The sequence below is a fragment of the Scyliorhinus canicula genome, chromosome 18 (assembly GCF_902713615.1).
Source record: "Scyliorhinus canicula chromosome 18, sScyCan1.1, whole genome shotgun sequence".
Lineage (NCBI taxonomy): Eukaryota > Metazoa > Chordata > Chondrichthyes > Carcharhiniformes > Scyliorhinidae > Scyliorhinus > Scyliorhinus canicula.
In genome coordinates, this window is record NC_052163.1 from 79,140,038 (window position 1) to 79,161,611 (window position 21,574).

At 46.0% G+C, this 21,574-nt stretch overlaps 1 protein-coding gene across 3 annotated transcripts in view; it reads right to left on the reverse strand.

The window, feature by feature from the left end:
• Positions 1 to 16,730: 16,730 nt before the first annotated feature.
• Positions 16,731 to 21,574, reverse strand: part of plppr3a (phospholipid phosphatase related 3a) — a 120,921-nt gene continuing 116,077 nt past the window's right edge. For all 3 annotated transcript variants that reach the window (XM_038777324.1, XM_038777322.1, XM_038777325.1), the window contains exon 8: positions 16,731 to 21,285. In XM_038777324.1, the coding sequence (XP_038633252.1) occupies positions 19,990 to 21,285 (1,296 nt within the window). In that variant the 3' untranslated portion in view covers positions 16,731 to 19,989. The remainder of the gene's footprint in view (positions 21,286 to 21,574) is intronic.

Consider the following 21,574-nt stretch of genomic DNA (forward strand, 5'->3'; position numbering starts at 1 on the left):
TGAGGAAGCAGGCGGGCTGCAGACGGACCTGGACAGGCTGGGAGAGTGGGCAAAGAAGTGGCAGATGGAATACAATGTGGAAAAGTGTGAGGCTATGCACTTTGGAAGGCAAAATAGGGGCATAGATTATTTTCTAAATGGGAAGATGCTTAGGAAATCAGAAGCACAAAGGGACTTGGGAGTCCTTGTTCACGATTCTCTGAAGGGTAATATACAGGTTCAGTCAGCAGTTAAGGCAAATGGAATGTTATCATTCATGTCAAGAGGGCTAGAATATAAGACCAGGGATGTACTTCTGAGGCTATATAAGGCTCTGGTCAGAACCCATTTGGAGTATTGTGAGCATTATTGGGCTCCATGTCTAAGGAAGGATGAGCTGGTCTTGGAAAGGGTCCAGAGGAGGTTCACAAGACTGATCCTTGGAATTAAGAGCTTGTCCTATGAGGAACAGTTGAGGACTCTGGTTCTGCACTTGTTGGAGTTTAGAAGGATCGGGGGGATCTCATTGAAACTTACAGGATACTGTGATGCCTAAATAGAATGGACGTGGAGAGGATGTTTCCACTTGTAGGAAAAACTAGAAGCAGAGGACACAACCTCAGACGAAAGGGACAATCTTTTAAAACAGAGATGAGGAGGAATTTCTTCAGCCAGAGGGTGGTGAATCTGAGGAACTCTTTACCGCAGAAGGCTGTGGAGGCCAAATCACTGAGTGTATTTAAGACAGAGATAGATAGGTTCTTGATTATCATAGAATTTACAGTACAGAAGGAGGCCATTCGGCCCATCGAGTCTGCACCGGCTCTTAGAAAGAGCACCCTACCCAGGCCTACATCTCCACCCTATCCCCATAACCCAATAACCCCACCCAACACTAAGGGCAATTTAGCATGGCCAATCCACCTAATCTGCACATCTTTGGACTGTGTGAGGAAACTGGAGCACCCGGAGGAAACCCACGCACACACAGGGAGAACGTGCAGACTCCGCACAGACAGTGATCCAAGCTGGGAATCAAACCTGGGACCCTGGAGCTGTGAAGCAATTGTGCTGATCACGATGCTACCGTGCTGCCCACTTAATAACGGGCTCAGGGGTTATGGGGAGAAGACAGGGAATGGGGATGAGAAAAATATTAGCCATGATTGAATGGCGGAGCAGACTCGATGGGTCGAGTGGCCTAATTCTGCTCCTATGTCTTTTGGTCTTATGGTCTTCAGGTTCCCAGCGCATCTCTTTATGGTGACTTCTGCAAATAAAATCCAAGCTGAGCTCAGAATTTGGAACAGGAATGGAAATTCCTGGCATTCTTTAACCCTCCTCCCAGTGGCACAGTGCTTCTCCCCATCAGGACACACACTGGCCCACCTTGTGCAAAGGTTTCATTTGAAGTGATGGGATTCAGACATGATTCAGTGAACCCTAGACCCTGACCCATAATCCCTCTCTAGAGCAAAGGGACATAGGAATGTAGGGCTTCACTCAGACATGAGCCAGGGAGTCAGTGTGCAGGCAGCAGGCAGACATAAACAATAGCTGAGGAGAATCACAGACCATTCCTTACTGCGAGTCAGCATCACTTTCCTGCATAGACCGGCAGCAGGCACTCAAGAACTATCCAGCTCTAGAACCCTGATGATGTAATATCCCTGCAACGTTCATCCCCTGGTCACAGAAGGGTCACAACATCATGGGCGGGAGGCGGGCGGGGGGGGGGGAGGGGGGGGGGGGGTTGGGGGGGGGGGGGGGGGGTGGGAGCAGTGTTGTGCTGTCGGGCAACATTCTGTACCTACTCCATGATGTGCGAGGCAAACAGGGCGTCCCTAGCCCATTGCCCATGCACACCATTGCCACCGCCTGGCCGCCATACTCTGACTCCTCGTAGGCCTCTTCCACTGAACGTTTTCCTCATCCGAGGGTGCCGCTCCTCCAGGCCTTTTTGGTCGTCGCCTCACTGCAGAGTCAGATTATGCAGGGCACAGCAGACCACCAAGTGGAAGATGCTCTGGTGCATCAGATCTGTCGGGGCAGCAGAAGCATATCTTTAGAAGGCTGATGCCCCACTCTATCACAGATCAGGTGGCACTGTGAGGCTCATTCTACCGGACCTCTGCTGTGCCCTCTGGTCTCTGCATTAGTGTCATCAGTCAAGACCTCAGGGGATATCCCTTGTCCCTGACAAGCCATCCCTGAAACATGAGGTGACCCTCCAAAATGACAGGGATCTACGATTGCTCAGGGATGTAGCTGTCACGCGTGCTCCCTGGAAAACGGACATGAATTGCATCTGTGCCCAGTCAGAGTTGGCTTTAACCTCCCATATGACTCTCCCCACCTTTAATGGGCAGGGTCAACTGGATAGTGATGTGTGCCTTGTGGCTAATGGATTCTCACTGGTAGCCATTGAGTCCAGAACATAAGCAAGACGAGTGCCTCTTGATCCCCTGTTCTCAAATGTTTAGCCTTGAATACTGAATATTCATCCTTGACTTTGAGAAACTGCTAATGTTAAGGGTCAACTCTTGATGACCAATTAATTTGACAAGCACGAGTCTCTGGAATTTGAGAGGGCACAATTGCTTTCTGATTCAGGGATGGGTACAGTTAATAGATACACTTCTTACTCAGGCGGCATCATTCAGCGATCTCATTGCTGTCTTGCTTCAACACTTAAGACTCCTGGATAGCCACTCATAAGAACATAAAAACATAAAAACTAGGAGCAGGAGTAGGCCATCTGGCCCCTCGAGCCTGCTCCGCCATTCAATGAGATTTTGGCTGATCTTTTGTGGACTCAGCTCCACTTTCCGGCCCGAACACCATAACCCTTAATCCCTTTATTCTTCAAGAAACTATCTATCTTTATCTTATAAACATTTAATGAAGGTGCCTCAACTGCTTCACTGGGCAAGGAATTCCATAGATTCACAACCCTTTGGGTGAAGAAGTTCTTCCTAAACTCAGTCCAAAATCTACTTCCCCTTATTTTGAAGTTATGTCCCCTATCTCTGCTTGCACCCGCCAGAGGAAACAACCTGCCTGCATTTTTCGTATCTATTCCCTTCCTAATTTTATATGCTTCTATAACATCCCCCCTCATCCTTCTAAATTCCAATGAGTACAGTCCCAGTTTACTCAACCTCTCCTCGTAACCCAACCCCTTCAGCTCTGGGATTAACCTAGTGAATCTCCTCTGCACACCCTCCAGAGCCAGTACATCCTTTCTCAGGTAAGGAGACCAAAACTGAACACAATACTCCAGGTGTGGCCTCACTAACACCTTATACAATTGCAGCATAACCTCCCTAGTCTTAAACTCCATCCCTCTAGCAATGAACGACAAAATTCCATTTGCCTTCTTAATCACCTGGAAACCAACATTTTGCGACTCATGTACTAACACACCCAGGTCTCTCTGCATAGCAGCATGTTTTAATATTTTATCATTTTAATAATACTCCCTTTTGCTGTTATTCCTACCAAAATGGATAACCTCACATTTGTCAACATTGCATTCCATCTGCCAGACCCTAGCCCATTCACTTAACCTATCCAAATCTCTCTGCAGACTTCCAGGATCCTCTGCACATTTTGCTTTACCACTCATCTTGGTGTCATCTGCAAACTTGGACACATTGCCCTTGGTCCCCAACTCCAAATCATCTATGTCAATTGTGAGCAATTGTGGGCCCAACACTGATCCCTGAGGGACACCACTAGCTACTGATTGCCAACCAGAGAAACACCCATTAATCCCCACTCTTTGCTTTCTATTAATTAACCAATCCTCTATCCATGCTACTACTTTACCCTAATTGCCATGCCTCTTTATCTTATGCAGCAACCTTTTGTGTTGCACCTTGTCAAAGGCTTTCTGGAAATCCAGATATACCACATCCATTGGCTCCCCGTATCTACCGCTCTGGTAATGTCCTCAAAAAATTCCACTAAATTAGTTAGGCACGAACTGCCCTTTATGAACCCATGCTGCATCTGTCCAATGGGACAATTTCTATCCAGATGCCTCGCTATTTCTTCCTTGATGATAGATTCCAGCATCTTCCCTACTACCGAAGTTAAGCTCACTGGCCTATAATTACCCGCTTTCTGCCTACCTCCTTTTTTAAACAGTGGTGTCACGTTTGCTAATTTCCAATCCGCTGGGACCACCCCAGAGTATAGTGAATTTTGGTAAATTATCACTAATGCATTTGCAATTTCCCTAGCCATCTCATTTAGCACTCTGGGGTGCATTCCATCAGGGCCAGGAGACTTGTCTACCTTTAGCCCCATTAGCTTGTCCATCACTACCTCCTTAGTGATAACAATCATCTCAAGGTCCTCACCTGTTATAGCCTCATTTCCATCAGTCACTGGAATGTTATTTGTATCTTCCACTGTGAAGACAAACCCAAAAAACCTGTTCAGTTCCTCAGTAATCTCCTCATCTCCCATTATTAAATCTCCCTTCTCATCCTCTAAAGGACCAATATTTACCTTAGCCACTCTTTTTTGATTCATATATTTGTAGAAACTTTTACTGTCTGTTTTTATATTCTGAGCAAGTTTACTCTCATAATCTATCTTACTCTTCTTTATAGATTTTTTAGTAGCTTTCTGTTGCCCCCTAAAGATTTCCCAGTCCTCCAGTCTCCCACTAATCTTTGCCACTGCGTATGCTTTTTCCTTTAATTTGATACTCTCCCTTATTTCCTTAGATATCCACGGCAATTTTCCCTTTTTCTACCGTCCTTCCTTTTTGTTGGTATAAACCTTTGCTGAGCACTGTGAAAAGTCGCTTGGAAGGTTCTCCACTGTTCATCAACTGTTTCACCATAAAGTCTTTGCTCCCAGTCTACCTTAACTAGTTCTTCTCTCATCCCATTGTAATCTCCTTTGTTTAAGCACAAAACACTAGTGTTTGATTTTACCTTCTCACCCTCCATCTGTATTTTAAATTTAACCATATTGTGATTGCTCCTTCCGAGAGGATCTCTAACTATGAGATCATCAATCAATCCTGTCTGATTACACAGGACCAGATCTAGGACTGCTTGTTCCGTCGTAAGTTCCATTACATACTGTTCTAGGAAACTATCGCGGATGCATTCTATAAACTCCTCCTCAAGGCTGCCTTGACCGACGTGGTTAAACCAATCAACATGTAGATTAAATCCCCCATGATAAGTGCTGTACCATTTCGACATACAGCAGTTATTTCTTTGTTTATTGCCTGCACCACCATAATGTTACTATTTGGTGGCCTATTCCTGTTACTATTCCTGATTTCCACCCAAATGGATTCAACCTTATCCTCCATAGCACCGATGTTATCCCTTACTATTGCACGGATGTCATCCTTAAATAACAGAGCTACACCACCTCCCTTACCATCCACTCTGTCCTTCCGAATAGTTTGATACCCTCGGATATTTAACTCCCAGTCATGACCATCCTTTAATCATGTTTCAGTAATGGCCACTAAATCATAGTCATTCACGATGAATTGCGCCATCAACTCATTTACCTTATTCCGAATACGACGAGCATTCAGGTAAAGTACACTTATGTTGGCTTTTATACCTCTGTTTTGAATCTTAACACCTCGATCAGTAACCTCTCCAAAGTTATATTTCCTCTTAACTTTTCTCCTAATTTTCCTTGTCGTTGAACCCATATCGTCATGTAACAACCTGCCATGTTGCTTCCCATTTATGTTTTTACTTTCCCATTTTATTCCTTTTAGTGTTACTGGGGCCTATTTACTGAGCTCCCCTCAGTCACTGTACCCTGTACTGTGGCCCTTTTGATTTTTGACTATGACTTCTCTGCCTTACACTTTCCCGCTTACTGCCTTTTGTTTCTGTTCCGGTTTTACTACATTCCGACTTCCTGCATTGGTTCCCATCCTCCTGCCACATTATTTTAAACCCTCCCCAACAGTTCCAGGAACCCCCCCCCCCCCCCCCCCCCCCCGGAGGACATCGGTTCCAGTCCTGCCCAGGTGCAGCCCGTCCGGTTTGTACTGGTCCCACCTCCCCCAGAACCGGTTCCAATGCCCAAGGAATTTGAATCCCTCACTCTTGCACCATCTCTCAAGCCACGTATTCATCCTATCTATCCTGACATTCCTACTCTGACTAGCTCGTGGCACAGGTAGCAATCCTGAGATTACTACCTTTGAGGTCCTACTTTTTAGTTTAACTCCTAACTCCCTGATTTCAGTTTGTAGGACCTTGTCCTGTTTTTTACCTATATCGTTGGTGCCTATGGGCACCACGACAGCTGGCTGTTCACCCCCCCCCCCAGAATGTCCTGCAGCCGCTCCAAGACATCCTTGACCCTTGCACCATGGAGGCAACATACCATCCTAGAGTCTCGATTGCGTCCGCAGAACCGCCTGTTTATTCCCCTTACGATTGAGTCCCCTATCACTATAGCCCTGCCATTCTTCTTCCTGCCCTACTGCGCAGCAGAGCCAGCTACGGTGACTTGAACCCGGCTGCTGCTGCCTTCCCCTGGTGAGCCATCTCCCTCAACAGTATCCAAAGCGGTATATCTGTTTTGCAGGGAGATGAATGCAGGGGACATCTGCACTACCTTCCTACTCTTGTTCTGTCTTTTGGTCACCCATTTTCTATCTCCCTCAGTAGCTATCACCTGCGGTGTGATCAACTCACTAAACGTGCTAACTCGAGGGGTTTTGCAACCTGACCCATGACCCTCCCACCAGTCCCCCTCTGGAGCTGGCCAGCGTCCCTGTCCCCCTGGACTTCCCTGGTGCTCAGTGGAGACAGTAGTGCTCACCTCCTTTCTCCCTCTCGGAGATCATGGTGCCTGGTTTCAAAAAGCAGTAGTAATTTGCACCAGCGTGATGTTATGTTGCGAGTGACTCCGTAGGCAGCTGATTCATTAGCAGCTAATGAACCTCAGCAGCAGAGAAATTGGACGCCGTCAAGTTTACAGGTAGAATGTGGGAGGTCAGCCAGGGGTGCATTGGATTGGTCAAGCATAGAGTAACAAAGGTCTTCGTTAAATTTCTTTAAAGTTATCCTCATCAAAGTTTCACACTGATCTTTAATTCTCAATATTCTTGAATATGAGAACACATTCTATGAAGAAGCGACTATCAGGTGAGATGATAGAGGCTCATTACCCTTTCCATGTTGGCACCTACATGCAGTGGATTGTAACGGTGAAGACATTGCGGAGTTGGAGCCGGAATGCAGATTTGAATTGGATAAAATGGAATTGATCTTCTCAATCCTGTCAAACGTATAGTTTGTAAAGACTCAACGGGAGGTAGTGGAAGCGAAGCTCCTGTTTGTCCCAGACTGTGGAAGGATTACCTTGGCTTTCTGCCATCGATTTGTACTCATCCCTACAGGAGACTAATTAGAACCTGACAAAACTCATCACAACACAGAATTCATCTGAGAGACAGCTGTGTGACTACTGCACAAGAACGTTCACATATCACTGCTCTGCCAATTGCCTTCCTCATTGCAGGGCTACTGTTGGCTCTGCCTCCCCTCAGTAGCAATAGTCTGCTTCTGCCAACCAGCCACATCCTCTTTGTTGCAACGTTACTTGCCTCTTTCTCCATTGATGGCAGTCAATCTGCTTGCTGTGTCAGCTGTCCTCTCCCTGAATCACTATAAGTGTGCTCACCATATGAAGCTGAAGGTGACTTGTACACAACTCTGGATGACAATGAGGCACACAGAGATTTACACACTCAAAATCTGTCATTTACAGACAGAATCAAAGGGCCAGCAGAGCACTAAGACCTGATCAGTAACATTCCAAGAAAGTGCTCACCTGGTCGATGAGTAGAGCTCATTCAGCGTCCCATTCAGTCACCTCTCTTAGTTGTTCATTTTGCGCAATTAAAGTATTCTTACTGCTCTGAAACTAAGGCCTCCTTGAATTGAACATGATAGGAACAAGCTATCAGAGGAAACTATTTCAATAAAACATCACTCTGTCAGATAGGTAATCTACAAACTAATTTATTAAGTTTTTGCACATTGCAGGATTGCAATTCAACTGGTCTTTGGGCCCAGACTTGCATGTGCGCCAACCAGGGGGCTCAAGCCCGCCCAGAAACTGGGCATTGGGTCTCATCCCATTTCATTTTAACTGTATTTTACCATTTCTTTCTTTCTTGTCTTTCTTTATATATATTTACCCCCGCCCATCTTATCCACCTTTTCTTACCCTTTCTCCCCTTTGCTTCCCCCTTCCCTTCCCCTCACATCTATATCTGTCACAGTTTAGCCTCTGATGTTAGTTTCTCTGCTGTTTGTCCTATCAGAACTATTTTTCTCCCTGGGGACTGCCATTAGCACTCTTTCCCTATGGTTTATGTGGCTATTAGCACCCCGTTTCCCTGGGTTTCTGTGCCTATGACTCATCATTCATTCTCACTCCACAGTATAAATATTTCCCACTTTCTCTGTCTTTCAGCTTTGACAAAGAGTCATCGGACTCGAAACGTTAGCTATTTTCTCTCCCTACAGATGCTGCCAGACCTGCTGAGATTTTCCAGCATTTTCTCCTTCGTTTCAGATTCCAGCATCCGCAGTAATTTGCTTGTAACCAATTTAGTTGTATTTGTTTAAGCTTCTGTTGACATCTCAATGTAACAATTTGTATTCCCTATGAATATGAATTTGTCAAATCAAATATTTATTGCCTGGCATTGCATGGAATTTGAAAAAATGTAAGCCTCTATGAATCATGCCTCGATCTATTAGGACTATGCATATCGAATCCGGTTGATTGATTTGACTCAGTTGCATTTACAGATTGGCTTGTATGTAATGGAGGTCTGGATAGTGTTCAATGTTGGTATTGTGTCTTCTGAAAAGTGTCAGTTGTGGCTCAGCTGGCAGCATCCTCACCTCGGAGACTGAAGTCTATTAATGCAAACTGTCTTCTCAAGCGCATAATCCAGGCGAATATTACTTTGAATCATAATATGTCGCCTGCTGAGCTTTCAGGTAGATCGTGGCTGAACTTCTATCTCAACTCTACTTTCCTGCACTATTTGCACACTCCCCATTGCCCCACATTTATCGACCTCTGAGCTGAATATGCTCCACGATTGAGCTTCCACAGCGCTCCAGGTTGGCAAATTCAAGATTCACAGCCCTTTAAGTGCAGGAATTTCTTCTCATCGCTGCCTTAGATAACCGAGATAAAATAATAATCAGAAAATAATTTAAATCATTTCAAATATATATAAGGGAATGCTGCATTGCTAGAAATGTTTGGGCATGATTTAACCACCACGTTGTGCCTGCCGCAGATCAAAGCGTGCTGGGTGAATAGCGGGAAAGGTCAAAATCAAGATTCGCGCCAGGTTCGAACCAGTTTGCAATTCAACCGGCCTGCTCCCGATGGTAAGTTCTGGATCTCATCCAAAATGGCAAGAATATCATTAACCCTCATTTGCATGAATTTCAATCTGATTAGCGAGATTGAAGCCGAATGCTGCAGCCTCTCGTGAATCAGCTGACTCCCCAGCGAGAAATCAGGCTGCCATTGTTCAGTATTCCTTTTTAAAACGAAAAGCTGCCGCGATGATGCTGAGGGGAAGTTTGGAGCCATTTCCATTTGTTAGCATGAAGCTCAAGAAAATTGGAACTGTTGCCCCAGTGCTCGGGGAGGGGGGGGGGTCACCCCTCAGGGGAATTGGGTTTTTGGGTTTGGTCAAGGGGCGAAGCGTTCTGGGTCGGGGGTCATCTCTGGCAGGGGCACCCGCAAGGGGGGGGGGGGGGGGGGGGGGGGGGGGGGGGGCAGCACTAAAGGGGCTGCCGTTCAAACAAGCCCGACATAAATTCCGCTACCTGGGGATCCAAATAGCCCATGACTGGAAAGGGATCCACAAATGGAACCTCACCAGCCTGACGGAGGAAGTTAAAAAGGACCTGCAAAGATGGAACACACTCCCGCTCTCCCTCGCGGGGAGAGTTCAGACGATCAAAATGAACGTACTGCCCAGGTTCCTCTTCCTGTTTAGATCCATTCCGATCTACATCCCCAAGGCCTTTTTCAAAGCGCTGGACAAACTCATCATGGCGTTCGTATGGGGGGGGTAAAAATGCTAGGATCCAAAGAAGGTCTTACAAAAAACAAAACCAGGGGAGGGTTAGCCCTCCCGAATCTACAATTCTACCACTGGGCAGCAACAGCCGAGCGAGTAAGGGGATGGATCCAGGAGCCAGAAGCTGAGTGGGTGCGTGCGGAGGAGGCCTCCTGCATGGGAACCTCCCTTCGGGCCCTCGCCACGGCAGCACTCCCATCCCCACCCAAAAAACACTCCAGCAGCCCAGTGGTGACAGCCACCCTCCAATCCTGGAACCAACTGCGGCAGCAACTTGGCCTGACCAAAATGTCGAACAGGGCTCCCATCTGCAACAACCATAGGTTCAAACCAGCACTGACCGACGCCACCTTCAAAAGGTGGAGACAGGACGGGGGGACACTGACAGTCAGGGACCTATACACGGACGACAGGATCGCAACACTGGACGAACTGACAGAGAAATTTCAGCTAGCTGGGGGGAACGAGCTACGGTACCTGCAGCTCAAAAACTTCCTACGAAAGGAGACAAGGACGTACCCACAACCGCCACGACAGACACTACTGGAAGACCTACTGGACGCAAGTATCCTAGAGAAAGGGAACTGTAGTGACATGTATGACCGACTGGTAGATAGGGACGACACCGTACTGGACGCAACAAGGAGGAAATGGGAGGACGACCTGGGGATGGAGATCGGGTGGGGACTCTGGAGCGAAGCACTGCATAGGGTCAACTCCACCTCCACGTGCGCAAGGCTCAGCCTGACGCAACTAAAAGTGGTACATAGAGCCCACTTAACAAGAACCCGTATGAGTAGGTTCTTCCCGGAGGTGGAAGACAGATGTGAACGGTGCCAAAGAGGCCCGGCCAACCACGCCCACATGTTCTGGTCTTGCCCCAGACTCGTGGAGTACTGGACAGCCTTCTTCGAGGTTATGTCCAAAGTGGTGGGAGTGAGGGTGGAGCCATGCCCGATAGTGGCGGTCTTCGGGGTTTCAGAACAGCCAGATCTATTCCTGGGGAGGAGGGCAGACGCCCTTGCCTTTGCCTCCCTGATCGCCCGCCGTAGAATCCTGTTTGGCTGGCGGTCAGCAGCACCGCCCAGAGCTGCGGACTGGCTGTCCGACCTCTCGGAATCTCTCCAAATGGAGAAAATCAAATTTGCCATCCGAGGGTCGGACGACGGCTTCCACAGAACGTGGGAGCCATTCATGCAACTGTTCCGGGACCTATTTGTGGCCAATGTACAAGAGGAAGAATAGTCGGGGGAAGGTAGCGGGAGGGGGGGGGCTACAGGTTCGGTACGGGGGTTCGATGGCTAGCTAAGGCCCAAAACCAAACTAAATAAACATGTTGAGGGGGGGGGGGGGGGCGCAGTTACTACTACGAAGATGCTTACCTGTAAATAGGTATGTTAATTTTTGCGTGTTTGTTTTTTTCTTTTTCTTTCTCCTAAAAATTTGTAATTTGTTCAATATAAAATATGAAAACTGAATAAAAACATTTATAAAAAAAAAAAAAATCTCTGGCAGGGGGGGTGTGGGTGGGGATGGCGTGAGGGGCTTTGCATCTGTGAGGCCTTCAAGCCATCTTTAAATGTTGTGGAGACCCAGAACAGGGCAACCACAGCAACAGCCTGTCTGTCCTGCCAAACACTTCCAGGACAGAGCCCTTCTGTGGCTTCCATCCAGAAAGTCAATTTCACCCCTTTTGACTGTGAGCAGCCTCTAGCTTCACAGCTGAAGATTATTTCAAATAAGAAATTCGCCTTGTTATTTGTGAGAGCACTTCATGCTCTTCAACTCTCAAGTTCCTCTTCGAGGACCCAGATGCTGTCTCTCAGTGGATGATTAGTGCATAGCACACAAGTAAACGTTGATGCCTGAACACTGTGCCTGAACTCTATGAGCATCAACACCATAGAGGCAGCTTCCAACAATCAAACACTAAAGAGCAGGGCTTCAGCACTGTGAATCTTCTCCTGACCAATGGGTAAGTGTGTGGATCAGGGAATGGCACCTGAGCATGGTCTCCCTAATGCTCCCAGCAGAGGACTGGGGTCTAATGGCTCCCGATGTGGCTGGGAGTGAGTGTCCAGAGTAAGGTTTTCCAGCACAACTGGCTTGTTGGATGGCACTATGAAAGTGGGACACCATAAGGGTGGGGGAGCCTTGGGGGATTTTGAGGGTCCTGGGATGGGAACCCTAGCTGATTGTCAGTCTCTCTCCTTCTCCAATCCTTTACAGACATAACTTTGTTTGCTGGTGTGGATCACACAGAGACAACTCTGGTTGGCCCAGCCTCATCAGATGGAGATCCTGCGAGATAATGGACATGTAGTCAGTGAGACGGAAGGATCATTTTGTCTGCCATGAATAATTCACTTGAAACTGATCATCTGGACAAAGGGAGTTAACCTGAGGATCACCACACCTCAGGCAAAGGGCAAGGTTGAGAAGGTGGGGCTTTCATGAATAACCTTAGCCGGTACAGGAATTGAACCTGAGCTGCTGGTCTCTCTCAGCATCCCAAATGAGGGCCGGGATTCTCCGACCCACTGCCGGGTCGGAGAATCCCCAGGAGGAGGTGCGAATCCCGCCCTGCCTGTTGGGGTCATAAACAGCAACCCCCACCTCCCGGCGATTCTCCGGGCCCCGATGGGCCGGGCAGCCATCTAGTTTTGGCCAGTCCCGCCGGCATGAATTACTCACCTCACGCACGGCGGGATTTGGCAGGTGAGTATGCGGGGGTGGTCCTCGGGAGGGCGCAGGGGGATCCTGATCCCGGGGGGGGGGGGGGCCCACACAGTGGCCTGGCCCGAGATCAGGGCCTACCGATCTGCAGGTGGGCTTGTTCCATCGAGGGACTTCTTTCCTCCGTGCTGGGCCCCTGTAAGGCTCCACCATATTGCCCGGGGGTTGGCACGGAGGAGAACCCCCGCGCATGCGCGGAAATATGCCGGCCGGTCCGCGCTTGTGCGAGATCTCGCCGGCTGTTCCGTGTGGCTAGAGCGGCGTCAACCCCACCAGTGTCCACCTAGTTTCCAAAAGTTTGGAGAATTCCTTACTTTCGGGGGGCAGTTGATGCCGGAGTGGTTGGCACTGGTTTTCGCGCCGGCGTGGCGACTTAGTCCCCAGAAGGGAGAATCCCGGTCCAGCTGTCCAGCCAACTGAGCGATGGTTAAAGATATCACAGCACTATTAAGAGCAAGGCAGTTCTCACCAGTGTCCTGCCCAATATATATCCCTCAATCGACATCGCAAAAACAAATGATCACATTGGTGCTTGTGGGAACTTACTGTAGGCAAATTGTTTCTTACACAACAGAATTGACTAAAATGTATTTCTTTGACATTGGAAGCATTTTGGGAATGTCCTGAAGTTACAAAAAGCTCTGTCTGGATGGTGTGGTGATTGTGTATCAGTGTAGATGCAATACAACTGAGCAAGCACTAGAGGGAGCACGGGAGAGCTATAAATACAGAGGGACAGGAAGTGAGGACACTTCACAGAAGGGGGACTTGGCAGCAGGACAGGCAGGCAGCATTTGAGGTAGCTGTAAGTTAAGCTCTGAAGACAGAACAAATTCACAATAAAGCATCTTCTCCAGCTTTGAGACTATGAGCTTTATTAAGACACAAGGAACAACACATGGTACCCAGGAGTGACTTTGGATGCTTACTACAAGACAACTCAGCTGCAGACACAGAAAGACCAAAATGGCAAGATGAACTCCTACTGGGCATTGGACTTGGGAAGACCTCGCTTATTCGATGATGTGGGTTGGAACGCCACCTCAGCTGGACCTAACCGGTAATGAAAGTAATGTCTGGAAAAGATTTAAACAAGTGTTCGATATATATATCGTAGCTAATGATTTAGCAGCAGCCTCAGACAAAATGAAAATAGCACTGCTCATCGCAGGACATGCAGCTCAAAAAGCATATAATGGATTTAAATACTCAAAAGCTGAAGACAGCAACAACTTACAAATAATTCTAAAAAAATGTGAAGAGTACTGTATGGAATTTGAACAGCACTGTATGCTCAGAGGCCAAACTGCACAGAGACTGAGTGATGCACAACTCAAAGAATCACTATCAGAACAGAAAGGGTTCAGTCTAGAAATCGCGAGTGAAAAGTACAGATCAAAAAGAAGAATGAATTTTTCACAGAGACAAAACGCTGAGGTCCAGTTCAGATCAAAAGGAAAAAGTAACAAAAGTTACAATCACCTGTTTTGCGTTCTGCGCATGCGCAAGCCGCACATGCGCCGTTTTAAAAAGTTCTTGTTGCTGATCATTATGCACATGCGCAAGCCGCGCATGTGCAGTCTCAAAAAGTTTTGGTCGCGGATCGTTATGCTTGCGCATACGCAGTGGACACAAAACCGCACAGTAAAGGAAGGCCGATCGGCGCATGCGCGATTGATTCCTACACATGATGTCACGAGCATCATGACATCTGAGGATCCGGACCACGCCCACTTAAAAGGGAAATGCCCGAAAATTGAAAACAAGATACTTAAAGCTGTAAAACGAAATTTTCTTGCCTCAGAAGACAGAAAAACGCCTGAACTTAAACCAGCAGTTGAAAATAACTCTCACAACACCCTTGAAAAAGCAGTCTACACCACCCAAAGTGAAGAGAACGAAAAAAAATCCAAAACTAAAAAAGATGGTTTGTTTTTCAAACAATACTACTCGGACATGGCTGAGTTATTCGGATATGCAAAAAATGAAGACAACGATACCAAATCCGAAGCAAAAAAAAGATTTGTTTTTCGAACAATACTACTCAGGCATGGCTGAGTTATTCAGATATGCTGATCACAGCATCAGCGACACGGTCGCAAAGCTCAACATGAATCTACTCGTGGTAGATGAATCAAACACCATGGTGCCATGGCAGATCGTCGATACATTGGATGACAGCAATACCCAAGATGAAGATGACGCCACAGAGAGCACAGAAAGACTCCACACAGAGAGCGATGACAGGCTCCACAGTGAGAGTGATGAAAGACTCCACAAAGAGAGTGATGCGAGCCTCCACAGACAGCTCATTAAAAGACTCCAAAATGGGAGCAAGCAAACACTCCCTGGCGAACACCATGCATGAACAAGACCATGAAGGTCAACCCGCCATTTCTGAGCAACCGCAAACAGACTATGAAAGTCTACCAAGCTCACATAATCAAGAAGAGGACAATGTAAATCTACCCACTGCATGCGAAAACAGTGACAATGTGATCACACTCGACATACAGGAGGTACAGGATCACAGCGAGACTGACAGTTCTCAGCTCGTCTGTACAGAAGCACAGAGTAGGGCCACCCAAGAGTCAAGTGAGACCACGTCAATAGAAACCATGAAGATTTTGACTCCAGAAGAGGAGCACCAAGAGTCCAGACAGACCGCGTCAATAGAAATTGGGAAGATTTTGACTCCAGAAGAGGAGCACCAAGACCAACAAGAAAATGAAATTGTGAAGAACTTAACTCCAGAAGATGAGCACCAAGAAAGCAAAGGAGATGAATTAAATCCAACACAAATTACTCCAGAAGAGGAGCACCAAGGAAGCAAGGACGAGGAAGTACATCCACCACAAATGACTGATGTCACCAGCATCAAACAAAAGCCACAAGAAGCACAGCAGAAACGACAACAACAACAGTAAAAACAAAAGCAACATGAAGCGCAATAAGAACAACAAAAATCGCAAGAAGCACTGCAGAAACAAGAACAACAGCAACAACAAAAACTACAAGAAGAACAACACAAACAACAAGAAGCATAACAAGGACAACAACAAGCACGACAAGGATCAAGACAGAAACAACAAAAACACCAAGAACGACAACAAAAACGTCAAAGACAGAAACAACAGCAATGAAATAACGACTTGTACAAAATGGTACAACTCTGCACATAAAGGACAATGCCACAGCACACTGCAAAACAATGACAAGACTACAAACATGCCATGGGATGACAACGAATCGCACAAACTCACATCTGCTCCAGAACAAGCAAGCACACCAGCTGTCAAGGCAGATGACATACTAAATCGATACCACAAGCACAGAAAAAAGTCCATGTCAGTCAACATCAGTGGTTCGACCATGCAACCACCTCGGGATGATGTATTGGTTACGTAAAATAACAAGGACACCGACAACATTCACAACGGAGTTGCAATATCAATATCACCATGGCAACAACGAAAAAGAAAAAACTCAATGAACAAATTCATCAAGTTTGGACTCATAAATGATTTTATTACGGTTGTACTCATAAATATAAATTGGCTTTATAAAATATGCAATAGCACCATCACTTGTATAGATACACATATCGTAAGTAATCTAACTGTTTTGTACAATTTTTTTTAACGATGTACAGAAAATATGTAAAGAAAAAAGGGGGGATGTGGTGATTGTGTATCAGTGTAGATGCAATACAAATGAGCAAGCACTAGAGGGAGCATGGGAGAGCTATAAATACAGAGGGACAGGAAGTGAGGACACTTCAAAGAAAGGGTACTTGGCAGCAGGACAGGCAGGCAGCATTTGAGGTAGCTGTAAGTTAAGCTCTGAAGACAGAACAAATTCACAATAAAGCATCTTCTCCAGCTTTGAGACTATGAGCTTTATTAAGACACAAGGAACAACACATACGGAAGCATTTCTTCAAAAAGCAGAACTTGTGCTCATGTGATCTGCTCAATAAATTTAAATGGCTTTGAACTATAGATTAGATTCTTGGTTCAAAACTATTCTCTCATCTGAAAAAACTGTGACTACTGAAAATACCGTGATGCTCCGGGTGAGGTAGCATACTGAGCTTGCTTCCTTATGCTGTCTTATTCCAGAGTGGAAAGAGTTTCTGTTCTCCAACACTGTTATTGCTCAGTTGCCCAGTGCTGTTTGTCTTTCCACCCATCTGAGGTAATTTGCACAACACCAGCAAGTTGCATTTATATAGCACCTTTTGGCACACTACAAACACCCCAAGGTGTTTTACTGGAGCTTTATTAGACAAAATTCAACTCTCAGCCACATCAAATGAAAGTTGGGCAGGTGACCAGAAGCTTGGTCAATCGGATAGGCTTTAAGGAGCATCTTGAAGAAAGAGAGATCGGGTTGAAGAGATTTAGGTAGAGAAATTCAGAGCTTAGGACCGAGGCCTCTGAAGGCATGGCCTGTCAATGGATGACTGATTAAAATCAGGGCTGAGGCAATGTCACTCCTCGGAAACAGAGGAGACTTATTTAATGCACGCTATTTTTTAAAACAATGTTTATTGAATTCACCATTAATTCTAAAACTTGTTTCTGTACAAATGACACATTCAAAGTACAAAATACTTCAGTACATAAGGAGCTATCTTTAAAATCACTAGCATAGCGCACAATAATTAGCTTAATTAAATCAGGCATATCATTCCTCACAAGTAATAATAAAGTTATTCTATAAACAGTAATCAATTAGACAATCACAGGAAGAAATGCTGTTTGCAACTGGTCTTCACTTTGTTAAAGTTCTATTTACTTTACACACAACCAATTCTTTAAATGCTGGGTTTCCACAAGTGTCCCTGTGTTCAGTCACATGGGCTTCCAGATTCCCGAGATCACAGAGTCAACTTTAACTCAGTTCACCCCTTTATTGTGTCTGCTTCATCTGGTGGTGTCATGTGCCTGATTGACAGTGGCCATCTATACTGAGAGACAGTCCATCAGCCCGTCATTTCCAAGAGGGCTGGAATATTCTATCTTCACTTAGATCATCGTTGACTGATGAACTTTCTACCCATCTTGGACAGCCTTAGTTACCCAGCATTGAATCTCAAGTGCTCCACCCCTTGATGAACCCTCTATAACAAGTGACATAGTTGCTGTAGTGCAAACTCCTTTTCGAGGTCTAATGGGGTTGACTCCTGCTTCAGGTGAGCTGACTTCACTATGCTTAAAAAAGACTGATCAATCATTCTGTCAAACATGGGCACGTGTCACTAAACATTAAGCAAGCAACTATTATTTTCAGATTAAGTTACGAGTAAACATTCTGTGTAGCTTCCTGAACAAGCCAGTGACATTCGTAAAAACGACTCTCTATACATGTCTGATCCTGTCATTAAGAAGTTCACAGGCAACCGAAACAGCACAAAACAGTTTAGCAACTGAATCTTTAGTTCAAAGGAAAAAAAATTTATCATAATTCTGTGCAAAGCTGCCATTCAGTCCTGAAGAGGTCAAGGATTAACAGCTCCTTTTTCCCAATTCATCTGTTTTCTACAGTGCTGAATCCTTGTTTTCCACACTTCCTGTTCAACAAAAGGGCAGGACAGTAGCTGTTTCTTGGTGGAGGGGTACAATGGCCCATTCCTGTTGCTATGTTCCTCTGTATAGTTCTGATACCTGTGTGGATCTTGGCAGGGGAAAGGTGGATATTCAAAAAGGTGCAACATCTATGGATTGGAGTAACTTTCAGCAAGTGGCTGAGAACTGGTTCGATTTATTCAGACATTTGATAATGAGTCACAGTGCTGGCCTTGGGAAGAGCCTCGTCCAATCCCAAACCGTGGAATTATGATGTGCAAACTTCAAGTCTAACCTAAAAGGAAATACACTACAGACAGCATCATTTGTCACCCACACTCCAGTTGGTATGGGTACAAAATGGACTCTAATATCTAATTAATATATTGCATTCCTATATATTGCTTGCATTTCAAAATTGGACAGTATGTGTCCTACATATAGACCTGATAGTTTACAGTAGATCTATTTTAGGTATTTCAATTCTCCCGTATCATAGTGATCATATGTTGGTATAAATTCCTAATTGCTCTTAAATTTAAAAACAAGGAAAATGTTGGGAATGCTCAGCAGGTCAGACAGCCGGGTTTAGGAAACAGAGTTAATGTTGTAAGTTGATCACCCGACAACTCTTGTTCTTTCTCCTCAGACTTTGCCTGACCTGCTGAGCATTTCCAGCATATTCCTGTTTTTATTTCAGACTTCCAGCATCTGTAGTATTTTGCCTTTGTTCATTTTTCTTCTTAGAGCTCAAGGTTGCTTCCTTGTTCCAGCAAGTCAAGTGCTTGCCAATTTACAATCAATAACCATGTCAATCGAAAAAGTTTAGCACCCAACTATCTGTTATACAATTAAACTATCTGCAAGTTCATGCCAATGCTTCTTTTGGAAAGGTCGGTTGTTGTTTGGCACAGCTATACAAAGTAATTATTGTCCACGGGTCTCCTACAAAGTACCATGCTTAACTCAGAATGCTGACCAGCATATTAAATAGTATTACACCATTGGGTCAACCACTAATGACACAAATTTCATTTCTCGCTCCTTTAACCATTGCCAATTTAAAACCACAACTTAAATACAAGACCACAATTCCAGAAGTTTAAAGTCGATAGGAACACAAGAAACATGCGAGTTAAAATGACCCCATACATCCTGGCCTCTGAAGTAATTAATTGGCTCTGGCATGCTTTGGGCCATCCTACATTGTGGAAGGTTCTTGTAAATGGAGTTCCTTCGTTCTTAACAATAGCTGAGCAATACCTCATGAAGGGTCTTGGACATTCAGACTTGGATCCCCATTGCTGGCCTTTGGCTTGTTTTCCAAGTCAAGGGAAGGCTAAAACGCCAATGAAATCTGTTTTGAAGAGGGGTATGAATTATGAGCTGGAAAAGTTTGAAAATAAATGATCTCCATGGAAACTGTTTTATTACTCCCTGTTTGTTCAATGTGGGAATTAATGTATTGCACGGATAGCCAATTCTCAAGAGTTAAGCACTGTAGGGTATTGGGTGCACTGAAAGCCTCAAAAGGGTATGTACAAGAGATGCCCCTCATTTTAAGAGTCCTGTTCAGTCTTTGAATCTCCTGTTGGCTTGAAGTTTCTTGAAGTAAGCATCCTGATCAGTGTCTGTGCTGGCTTCACGCTCACCGAGGAACACAGGGTTGGGTTTTCTCCTCAGCGTCGAGTCCCGGCTGGAGGTAATGGTCAGTGTCTCTGAATTGGTATCACTCCTCTCAGCTCCTGCGACGTTGATTGTGGCGACACTGCAGAAACGGGTATCTTCCTGCTCAAGGTCGCTGGCAGAAGAGGCAGGAGAGATGCCACTGTTCTTGGCCGACCTGTAGCTTCTGTAGTCCCTGTTCAGGTCATTCAACTCAAAGGCATCGTGAATGTCCGCACTGCCCTGAGGAGATTTCCATTCCCAGGGTCCCACTCCACCATTTCCAGAAGAGACATGCACGATTGGATGGGACCCATGTGCGTCGACCGTGACAATACTCGAAGAGTCGCGTTCAGAAGGAGATTTGTAGTGTGAGGACTCTGAGCTGCTTGAGCCATCAGAGTGTTTTGGTGTTACCGTTATCATGCTCTGTTGTTTTGACATGGCAATGACTTGCATGATGCGAGGCTGGTTGTTGGGTCTGGGGACTCCCCCCTTCTCTGCCATGAGCATCCACTTTGCCCGGGCTGAGTTACTCTTGGGGGAGGTGCTGACACTTCCTTGGGTCTCTTCAGGAATATGAACCAGCTGTGAGGGCCCAGGCCTTGACTGGATCAGTACCCGTGCGCCACTGCCCCTTTCTGAGTTCCTGGCTTGCACGGTGGGATACAGAGACGAAGGAGCTGGCTCATCCTGATCAAACCCTACACCTCTCAACTCCAAAGCCGTTCTCATTTGGGGCTGTGATTGGCTGATAGTCGGGTCGTGATCCAAACACATGCCATCGATTGACTTTTGCTTCCATTGGGAAATGAGCTGCTTGGACCGGGAGGCATCCATCGAGACATGGATTGTCATATGACGGCGGGCAGCTTCATCCAGATTTGGCGTGTTTACACGGGGCAGGGTGTTACTGAATGTCACCATGTTTTCCTTGCCCATTGGGCTTCGTGGCGCCAGCAGTTCCACATCGACGCTGGCACGCTTCAGGCTGTTTAGGGAATTTTTCTCCCGCTGTGCCAGGTGGTGATCCAGGCCATCGAGCCTCGGCTGCGGATTCAGTTCATCGGTGCTGAGGGATTTACTTTGCTGATAGACGGAGTCATGGCGTAGGTGTGTCAAGGGCCGGAGCCCACCCTTAGGAGGAGGTTTGGCAGGAGAAGCATCCTCTGAGGCCTTGAAGTTACCGACAGCGTGAAATCCCTGTGAAAGTAAAAGAAGGAAGAATAGTATACAATTTTCTCAACTGAAATATGGTTGAGTTTTAAACTTTGAAATCGAGCAACATCTGCATCGAAGATCGAAAAGATATCAAAACAGTTCTTAATTTAGAAACAGGCTGTTCTCATTGTGGTGAGCTGAGCTGTGTTAGTACCAGGGAATCAAACTCCTCTTTATAACTCTGAATTCAACTTCATTTCAAAGTAAGGTGGGCTCTGACTTTTCTCACCCTTTGGCTCTATGCCAGCATAACATTGTTGGACATGTTTTC